At 35.2% G+C, this 11,221-nt stretch overlaps 1 protein-coding gene across 1 annotated transcript; it reads left to right on the forward strand.

Annotated features, from left to right (window-relative positions):
* The first annotated feature begins 1,237 nt into the window (after positions 1–1,237).
* On the forward strand, positions 1,238–9,494 carry LOC149730917 (matrilin-1-like). Its single transcript, XM_089885206.1, has 10 exons — positions 1,238–1,933; positions 2,293–2,363; positions 2,803–2,954; positions 3,432–3,543; positions 4,472–4,646; positions 5,380–5,458; positions 5,890–6,032; positions 6,507–6,612; positions 7,447–7,558; positions 8,404–9,494. Exons 1-10 carry the CDS (start codon positions 1,707–1,709, stop codon positions 8,583–8,585), a joined length of 1,359 nt encoding a protein of 452 aa, XP_089741332.1. The 5' UTR covers positions 1,238–1,706; the 3' UTR covers positions 8,586–9,494.
* Positions 9,495–11,221: the final 1,727 nt, after the last annotated feature.

Below are 11,221 nucleotides of genomic sequence, written 5' to 3' on the forward strand. Positions count from 1 at the left end.
TACGGCTTTACGCTCATGAAAACGGATGGTTTATAGAACATGTTAGAAAATAGAAAATTCAATACACATGATGCCGTGAAAAATGAAGTACAACATTCAGAGTTTGCAACACTAATTGATTTAAGAATGCAACTATTGAATTACACCAGCTACAATTTAAATTAGTCTGTGTTATGCAGATACGTCTTCGAATATTACAAAGGATTTTATCACAGTACACAAAGTCAGGCCATTTAGTTCAACTACTATCATTGAAAATGCACGGCCGTGGCAAAGTGGTTCACGCGCGTGTAGCCGGGAGCTTACTTATTAATGGCTCGATGCTGCTCTGTATAATTGCTCTGTATAATTATAAGCCGTACACTTCCAAAAATACGTCTAAAAATATTTACCCACAATTTTAACGATTAAGCTGACACGAAGTGTATGAATACCACCTGAGGTTTAAATTATTGAATTAAAAACAATCCCCATAAAAGTTTGGCAACACAACTACAAAGTGGAAAAGACGAGACGAAAAAAATTACTCCACATAAACTCTCAGATATCATATTATAAAACAAACTATCGCTTACAAGCAGCAAATAAAAACACACCGACCATGCATTTGTATGGGCAATTCACGCTCAACGATCTAAAATAGCGGCATCATCGCCGTTTTCTGACGTGACGTTGGTCATGACCGGTTGGAAAGTAAAAAAAAAAACAGTCAAGAAATACATTTTTTGTTATCTTTCTTATTTTCATTCTCGTCGTCGTGTTATCAGTTTTCTTGAATGCGGACTGCGGAGCTTGCCGCGAGTAATTGTATTTGTCTCCGATTGCTTTCTCACTTTAATTTCTCAGTTCTGCGTTATAGCTTGAGTACGGACTGGTCGGATTTTATAAGAAGATAATTGTAATCATTTTTTTGTTTAACTGACGGTTTGTGGTGTTTTACACATTATAGCTAGATTAGCAGTAGCACAGCCGTCATGTCAATATATTGATAAGAAATAGCAAAACCATATGTAAAAATATGCAATGTTTCTAAAAACGAGTTTTTTTTGAGAAAATTAAAGTATATTGTCGTATAGTAAAGTTATGATACTCGTATTGAACCTGTATTTAACCAACCAGTTACTATAGACCTATACCATGTAAAGAATCCCTAGTCATGGAAGTATCCATTATGGCAGATAACTTTGGTTGATATCCTAATATTAATTATTAGTAATGCCTGCAATTGTATGGAAGCCGTTCCCATGCAAAACTATAGCTGCTTCTCGTGGGAACGTCTTAGCTTACACTTTCCGTTTGTTAACAATAGGACTGGATGTCTAAGCGCTTCATGTCCATGGGAAGTAAAGAGCATTCAGTCGAATGTAGTGGAATTGTATGAATTCACTTGGCTAAAATGTGTTCTGCTTTTCGCCTTTATTAAAGGAAGTCTAATTTTAATATTAATGTAACAGCCACAGGAAAGATTATACAGCATAGATGAATGTTTTTTGTCTTTATAAAACTATGTATAGCAGTGTGGGGTAAGATAGGATGCCGTTAGCCCCTAAATCCCTTTATGGTCGTGGTTCAAACGATTAACAAACCTATTTTAGAATCGCGGGGTCACGATTATGTGATCTGGATTTATTTGTTTACTAACAAATAGTTCAAGAAAGAAGAATAAAACTTGTCTCATCTTACCCCACCCTACTATATCTATTCACATGCTTGATTTGTTTATGACTTTGCATCGTCATCATATAGGTATAATTCAAACTATGCTATTTTTATTAACTATCATTGGCTTGTGTTTTGTAAACGTGGTGTCTTTCAATATTGCAAGTGAGTTACATTTACTTCGTTATTTGAAACAACCGATGCAAACATCTTCAAGCGGGCCTTCATATTTCGGATTAAACTTTAAAATATTTGAGAATGGAACCCACTCGAGGTACAGTTGTAGGGAGCGACCACGCTTAAATTCTTTAAACTAGATGTAAATATGTTTTTAAGTGTAAGCGTGTTTTATCAACTGTTGTTTTGTCGCTGTACCCTTTTTTGTTTAAACTATTTTTAAATCATAGCCACCGTAAAGAATAAAGTTTTTTTCAATAAAAAGTCTTATATATCAGGTTTTTATTATAATGTTTCATTTGTGTAAGCATAATAGGTGATAAAATACAGGAAATTTAATATAGGATAATAGCGTGGTGCAATTTAAAATTAATGCCGTTTAAACACGCTATTTGTATTACGTGAAAAATTAAATTTAGTTTAAATAATGATTTGACTATTTTTTATTTATTTTAGTATTGTTGTTGGAGCACCAAAACAACTAAAAAGTTCGAAGTTAAGTGAATCGTGTGCTTCTGTGTTCGCAGGTGAAATATCTGATGTTATAATATATTTTTATAGTATAGAGTGGCACGTAGTATATTTAAAATATTTGAATCGTGTTTTAAACAATTAACAGCGGTCCATGGGAGTCGTGAGGATACAATTTTAAACTCTTTGGCTGGTGTTTTATAAATATTAAACGACATACTGAAATGCTGGAACCTTTGAGTTTTAAGAAATTATAAAAAAAAGAAAAACAAAATGAGATATTAACATACATTAATATGTTAAAGTAAGTGTTGTTTATTTATAGTTTACATTGTATTGTCTGTAGGGTGTAACGGTCACGACTTTTATCCAAAGCATTCTTTCTTTCCTTTTTTATTAATAAGCGTGTTTTAACAACGTTTTGGCTTTTATTAACTTTCCTGTCTCTCGTTATCGTAACCGAGAAAACGAAATAAATTTCATTCATTAATTCAGCGACGGGAGATTTACTTGAATGTCCAGTTTCGAATTTATTTTCATCGAATCCACCATCAAGACCAGCGTGTAACTCTCGTAACCCACCAGGAGCCCAGAGGGGAGACGCTTTCGGATTAAGCGTGGATGTTTCGCCAACTGGTAAACTATTGGTAAGTTTTTTTCCTTTTTTTATTAATTTGTTTTTAAAAATTTAAACAAAAAGCATTTTACCGATTACCTGCAGTAGTTGTATGCTTTAACATTGGCCACTAGCAACGCATGTTTTTTTGTTCTGAAATGTCATAGAGGTATAAATAAATGTATGTTGCGATTTTAAGATTTTTGTAATAAATTTTGTAGACGAAATTACTTTTTTTTGTAGAAGAAATTACTTTTGTTAGTAAACAAAAAACATTTAAAGAGTTATAAACCGTATCCCCACAACTTCCATAGACCGTTGTTAATAGTTTAAAACAAAGTCGTAAAGATACGGTTATATAATTCTTTGAATGTTGAAAGGTGTCCTATCTTCCCTCACCCAATTCTTTAAATCAATGAAAAGGTGTCCCATCTTTCCTTACCCTGTTCTTTGAATAAATGAAAGGGTGTCCCACCTCCCCCCACTCTAATATGTGTTATACTTACAGTCGTGTTCACCAACAAAAGTACAATGCTGTGCATCCGAAGTTTTTATGCCTGGATACTGTTACCAACATTACGACAACGAATGGGCACAAGACGGAAAAACGGTTGAAAATAGTAAGTTACGGAAAAAAATTGTTTTTAATTTTTTTTAAATTTTTTTATGGGTGAGGTCCTTGTCAAGGACCTGGGATTTAGGCCAGATTTGGTCAAGGACCTGGGATTTAGGCCAGATTTGGGGAAAAAAATTGTTTTTATTTTTTTTTTAATTTTTTTTATGGGTGAGGTCCTTGTCAAGGACCTGGGATTTAGGCCAGATTTGGCCCATTACTCCAACACCCGGAAAGCCCATTTAAGTCCTTCTTGCGAGCGGTGCCGCGAAATCGCATCGCAGTCTAACACGTAATATTGGCACCATTTTTTTATCCTCGTGTGCCTACTAGTTACCATACTTTTCAACTTTGTGTATGATTTACTTTACCTAATGTTAATGATTTACATTACCTAGTGTTGTAAACTCGCCCAGCACCGTGACAAGGTACTGAAAAGGCTTGGTGACGCATTTATGACCAAGCATGTCCCATGTCAAGACGCTTAAAAGCCCAGTTGCTCACTTTTTAACGCAGTAGCTCAATTTTCCATAACATTAAAAAATAAAAACAATAAAAAATAATAATCACTCACGAAGTTGCATACATGGTAAATGGCTAATACCTAGTAGATAAATGCGGTATTTTATAGGGTGGGGTAAGATAGGAAACAATGGATACTATACATTCAAACAATTATAACACGGTATTCTTATAACCACAAAACTATATTACATATAGTAGAATGGGGGAAGACGATACATATTTAGCATATAATACCCAATAATCCGGATCGTGTTTTAAATAAGATTCATGAGAATACCGTTTTATAATTCTTTGAAGGTTCTTTGTTTACTACTAAATACGACGAGAAAATAGAAAGAAAATGTGTCCCATATTCCCCGCCCTACTATACGCTGACTTCCTTTGCTTGTATTAATATATCTTATTCACAGAATGTCCTCCGATTTATCTTGATTTAATATTTGTTCTTGATGGTTCGGAATCTGTGAATATTTCGAACTTTCAAATCGTTAAGAGCTGGACAAGTCAAGTGGCAAGTAGTTTCAACATAAATGATGATACCACACATATTGGAGTTATTCAGTATTCTCACTACTACGATAACTTGTGAGTTTTTTTGTTATTCTATGTCTTTTAAACAAATAAATTAGGGAATGTAACTTTTATACCTGCGTGGCAACCTTATGTGTTACAAAACGCGTACACCTAACTGCTCGGTTAAGAATTATAGTACTGTGGTGTAAGATGGGGTACCTTAAGCACATATTATCCAAAAATCTTGATAGTGTTTTAAACAATTAACAGCGGTCTATATGGAAGTCGTGAGGATACGGTTTTATAGTTCTTTGAATGTTCTATGTTTACTACCAAATCAGGCTAAAAATTTAAATGAAAAAATGTCCCATATTTGCCACACCACCTTATTAAACAAATAAAAAGGGGTGTAACTTTTATCTTTACGTGGCAACCCTATATGTTACAAAATGCTCTGTTTTATACACCCCTCGTGCTCGCTTTAAGAATTACCACATATAGTAGGTTGGGGTGTTCGTTCTATTGCTTCGTCCCATTTGGTAGTAAACAAGGAATATTTATAGAAATATAAATAACTGTATCCTTAAGGGCTTGTCTTGTTGTAAAAAATACGACCAGGTAATGATGAGATCTTATTTGCTAACGACAGCCATCTTACCCCACCCTGCTTTATGCCACGGATGCATTATTGCGGGGAAATGTTACAATTGAAGATACAAATAAATTTAATATTATTAGCGAACACGCTAAAATGAAACAAAGTACTATAACATTCAACGTAACAAGTATTTCATGCATTCAACAGGCCGTCGTCTGACGAGGTGCAGGTTTACATTAAGACCGAAATACCGCTTGGTAGCATCACGTCACACAAGAAATTCAACGTAATTATTTTTTTCGTACTTTGTTCTGCTGTCTATTAGTATATAGGTTGTATTCTAATTCTATTACAATCACAATCGTAAGAACTAAATGGTAGGGTGGGGGAAGATGAGACACCTTTTAAAGGTGGCTGTACCACACAGTATCCGGCATGCGAATTCGCTTGCGAAGTCGTATGCAAACCCATTACCGAGTTCCGCATGCGGCAGCGAAATCCAGACGAAACAAACAAAACGGACGAATTCCGAATACTGTGTACAGTCACATTTATTCTATTTTTTCGTTCCAATTTGGTAACATTCAAAGAAATATAAAATCGTTTTCTCTCGGCTTTCACAAACCGTTGCATATTGTTTAAAATACGACCGGGATTGCTGGACAATGTGTGCTAAATGTGTCCTGTTTTCCCCACCCTAATATACGTGCTCTACAGGAGCAATTACAAAATATCGAATATCATCGTTTCTCCACCTACACTGCTCATGCCTTGAACAAAACCGTGAGAGATTTTCAAAAGTCACCTCGATGGTCAGATCAAAATACACGAAAAGTTATCGTTTTACTGACCGACGGAAAGTAAGTTAGATATAGCCATAACATATCTTTTGAGTTTGGATATTATCGCTAACCCCTGTATTTGTTCTTTCTTTTACTTTTATTTTCTGTGGACAAATTAAAACGACACGGGGTGTCATGTACTAAAAATTTAGACCAGAGTTGGTTCATTTAATAATAATAATAACTTTGTTTGTCTCTTCTATTATGGTAGCGAAGATTTAAAGATTTAAACAAAACGACCGGATACAGCGACAAAACAACAGTTGTGAAAACAGGCTTACAGATAACATATTTACATTTATTGTTTACCTTAATAAACAGAGTAACGCAAGGGCTACACCATACTCCTTTGTACGAAGGTGTTTTATCGATTAGCCACCATAATTGAAGGGACAAATAATAGTTTCTTTATGTAAATTATGCAGATTTGACAAACTAAAAAAAAAACTACATGCATCATTCAGCATGTTAAAAATACAAGCTATGTTACAGATCCACTGATTTCCCGTACTTGAAGGCAAGCGCAGACTATGCACGAAGTCTCAACATTACTACGTTTGCTATTGGTGTTGGGACAGCAGATATTAACGAACTCAGGGTAGATGCATTTGTTCTTTTCGTAGAAGTAATTCTAAAACAACCTATTTATAATTTATATTCGTCTCCGCTCAATGTTAATCACAAATGCTTAATGTCTGTTTCCTTATAGACCGGACACGTAACTGTTCTCTCTATACTGTTTCTATATAGTTGTCACTAATGGTTTGTCGAAATGGTTAATCATCGCATGCAGTTGGGTTGGGTAAGACTCTATGACGGGTTTTGGGGTGATACTACGAACTAGTTATATCATACATTTATTATTTGACAACACTCTGACAACACTTCAATATATGAGGAGTTACTTAGCGATTCCCAAAAGCACACCAGGTGATGTAGTTTTAGCGATTCAAAAACACACAGGGCAAAACGGAACAGTTATAAATACAAATTAGCTTGTAAAAACGGGAATTGATAATAATGATATAAAGTGTATATTTTAAAAAAAGTTTATTTATTATCTCCCATTTATTGTGTTTGAATTTGATTACCTAGAAAACCAAAATGTTGTATTCGTTCAACACTGAACTTTATTTTTCAACAACAGTAACCGCCTTTGCCGCGCACTTTGTTGAACCCTAAGAATGCTACTGGGACATTTTATTAAAAGTCCCGCTTTACCACGGGTCGCGACTTGTCCTACCCTATATACTATATCAAAAAGACACAGAACAAAAGCAAAACGTATATAATTATTGTTGCTATACCGCCACCGCGAGCTTTTAGAAGTAGAACAATCCAGAACACTGCTAATCATATACGGACGTGTTTCCAGAATTACATCTCACGTATGTCGGATTCTACAGTACCAATGTCATTTTTTTGTTCTAAGATTATTGCCACTGGAACTTCGTCCAACAAACGCGTGTTTTTCACCGATTTTGAAGGTCTTGATGAAATCGTGCAGGAATTGAACAACCAAATTTTTGTTCTAACATTAGAAGGTGAGGTATAGTCATTTTGCGTTTATTGCACAATTGTGCAAGCGAATCTATGATGAAAGATTGAAGGAATGTAGCTTACTTTATGCTCACATGGCCGGAAAACGATAGTCGTTATAACACGGATGTTCATACACCTCGTGCCAGCTTATACCTTGTATGTTACTTTTTGGGTAAATATATTTTTTTCTTTTTTTTGTGTATGGTTGATAATTTGGACAATCCATTAGTGAGCACTGGGTTGAAGCAATTGCCGTTAAGTGTCTTGCCCAAGGACACATACACCCACAATAGTAGCCGCGACGAGGCTTGAACCCTTTACCTCTCAGCTAGAAGCAGGCGCGCTAACCGCTTTGCCACGGCGCTGGACAAAAATGATCTGAAATCACGTTCTCAATGGAGTTTCCAAGACAGTTTTATAGTTTCGCTTGTCCGGGGTTAGTCATATCATTTAAAACTAAGCAGGCCACGCTATACGACTTGTTCACTTAACCTTGCGTACATTTTTTTAAAATCCGGCGCCGTGGTACAATGTTTAGAGCACGAGTGATGTATACGAAACAGAACACCCGTGTTATAACGACTGTCGTCGCCCTGCAACGCACGTATATATAGTAGGGTGGGGGAGACGGGACACTTTTTCAATCTATTTTTTGTCCGATATGGTAGTAAACAAAGAACGTTCAAATAATTATAAAAAAACGTATTCTCATGACTTCCATTGACCGTTGTTAATTGTTTAAAACACGATCTGAATATTTGGAACATATGTGCCTAAACTGTCCCGTCCCTCCACCCTACTACATTTTAAAAACGAATGCTTAGATAAAGGTTTAAATTAAACATAGGTTCAAATGGAAACGAATCGTCTCTAACCAACAGTTTAAACTTCGCGCAATATGGTTTCTCAACTCATTATAGTACGGTAAGCTGGTCATTTTTCTTATCCACTTATTTGTTGTTCTTGTTGTTTGTGTTTGTCTTGTTTTTGTTGTTCCACCGGAAAAGAAGGAAAACTAAAGAAAACTGACATGTTCGATTCCGCACTCAAAATACGTCAGGTAAGATCAAAATATTTTTGTGTTAAAAAACAACTGTAGGAAAGTAATGAATCATGGTATATTACCGTTGCGTTGAATCTTTAAGTTAGGGAACTAAAAACGTGGTTTATTCCGCTACGACAAATCAAACAAATGTTTCGAAGTCTACAGATATGGTAGGATGAGGGAAGATGGGACACCTTTAGCACATAATATCCAATTATCCTTATAGTTTTTTAAACAATTAACAATGGTCTGTGGGAGTTGTGAGGATACAGTTTTATAATTCTTTGAATGTTATTTGTTTACTACCAAATGGGACAAGAAAATAGAAAGGATTTCCCACCTTTACCCACTTTACCGTATATATTTTTACAATGCTGATTGGCGAAGTTATAACAACAATTTAAATATTAAATACAGACCAAACATGAAAAATTTGAATACAAATCCATTAGAACCTTTTAAGGTAAGCGAGACAAAATTTTACAGTTTTCTAGCGAGACAACTAAATTATGAGACTGTTACGTCACCGCAAAATTTAGCGATGCTTAATTTAGTAATAAGGATAACCAGTCAAACCACGACTAAGATCCAACAGTTCTCAGCCAAGCTTTGGCCGCACACTTTGTTAAAGACAAACAGACACCTAAGAAGTGGTGTAGGTTCAGTTTAATTTAAATAAGTGATTTATTCTAATATTTTTTTTGGTTATAGATATAAAATATAACGACATGCGATTGACAAATGTGAAACTAGTATATATGTTCTGTTGGTGCACACTCTTTACGATTTTTGTTAAAGGTTTCAATGTGGAAACTAATACCCGGACGTTACGCTTCGTGTTCTCACCTCTCGTGACTTCGTCCAACTCAACAACAAGTAGTTTACCATCTGGAACGCCTCCTTCGTATTTTGGATATGACTTTGCTCTGAGAAAAACCGGTAACAATTTAAGGTTAGTGAATGTGGTATTGTTATATTACTTTCAAATTTGCATTACCGAGATTTTATACATTACATCAGTTTTACATGTACGTTCATTGTGATATAAATGCTTCCGATAAGCCATTGTTTTATCATTTTCCGCACAACTAAATTATTTAAATCATTGGCTAAGAGATATGAATGCTTGATTGTAGCTGTTAAAGTTAGCTGTACAGTGGAAATCAGACACATAGCAAAAGTGTATTAGCCAAGCGTCGAACTCGCAACCTTTTGGTCTTAATAGGAACCAGAGGTACTAGGAAACTGGTTCAAACATGAGTCGACAATTTTTTTGTTGATATTGTTATTTACGTGTCAATAATCGTTCTATGATTTTGTGTTGATGGCGCTGCGTGTCCGGATGTTAACAGTAATTTGTCGAAGCGATCGTGTGTTTGATGTAAATAAACAAATAGTTGTCATAGATCGACCACATAAAACTTTACTAAACGCTCAAAATGTTTTACCCTTAAACTTAATGCTATATACAAGTTATTATAAAAGCAACATTACATATAAGGGGTTTAGATAAGATGGGACATTTTATCTTGTCGTCTAGTTCGGCAGTAGGCCGAAACCCCAAACAAACAAAATTCAACGAATTCTATACCCGCAGTCTCACGACTCTGACAGTACGTACGTTGTTAATTGCTAAAAATACGATCAGTAAATATGAAATATTATGCGTCAAAGTTATTCTATTTTACCCTACATTAAGAAGATTTTAACATGTATAGTGGGGTGGGGGAAGATGGGACACCTTTACCACAAAACATATAAATATCCTGATCGTGTTTTAAACAATTAACAACGGTCTATAAAAGTCGCTTGAAAAAGGTTTTATAATTTTTTGAATGTTCTTTGTTTACTACCAAAATGTACGAGAAAATGGAATGAAGGTGTCCCATCTTTCCCCATCCAACTATATAAACAAAGGACAACTCGATAAAACCTTAAAATATATTGCGGCAGTCTGTACATAAATTACACAGAGTTTGTTCTTTAGTTTAACGTCTATTCGTTACATAAGCGAAATGTTTGGTTGATTAATCACTTCGTTAAAGGAAGCTTAGTTTCCGGTACTTTGGTTCAACGAACGGTAACTGTCATGTTTTTAAGAGTAATGGATGTGGTTTAGCTGGAATTAACTATCGAAGGGGTGTCTCGAAGCTAGTCCCGTTAATCGTCGTAGTTAACGTCGTGATGCTTGTTCCTTCTACTTACAACAACACGCAACTCAGTTTAGTTCACCCTTGTATAATCATGTTTCTTATGGACTTACGATACGCTTATATACGAAACAATTTCACGACGAAGGACGCAAACAAAATAACTTCGTGATAACTGCACCATTTAAATGCGTAACAGCGGGAATGTTACGTTCCACGACTTCCCCGATACGTAATTATCGTTGTAGATAATTACGTAAGCTCACACGCACCAAACATGTGCAAAGGAAATAGCAACATATTACGTATGTGAGCATGAGTTGTGACAGTAACCATAAACTGCATGAATAAATTATGTACCTTGTATACGCCTTTCTATGGCATGAACAGTGTGCCTCGTGTAAAAAAGACAACAAATGCTGTTTAACGTGGATAAATGAAACGTCAAAGCACGATACTTATATTTTGAC

This window comes from Ciona robusta, chromosome 9, assembly GCF_009617815.1.
Source record: "Ciona robusta chromosome 9, ASM961781v2".
NCBI lineage: Eukaryota > Metazoa > Chordata > Ascidiacea > Phlebobranchia > Cionidae > Ciona > Ciona robusta.

Bases quoted from the DNA above. Each gene is read 5' to 3' on its own strand.
- LOC149730917 (XM_089885206.1), top strand. From the start codon at position 1,707: ATGCTTGATTTGTTTATGACTTTGCATCGTCATCATATAGGTATAATT. The intron at 6,033-6,506 runs GTAAGTTAGATA...GCTATGTTACAG, and splicing joins GTTTTACTGACCGACGGAAA to ATCCACTGATTTCCCGTACT. The intron at 7,559-8,403 runs GTGAGGTATAGT...AATTAAACATAG, and splicing joins TTTTGTTCTAACATTAGAAG to GTTCAAATGGAAACGAATCG.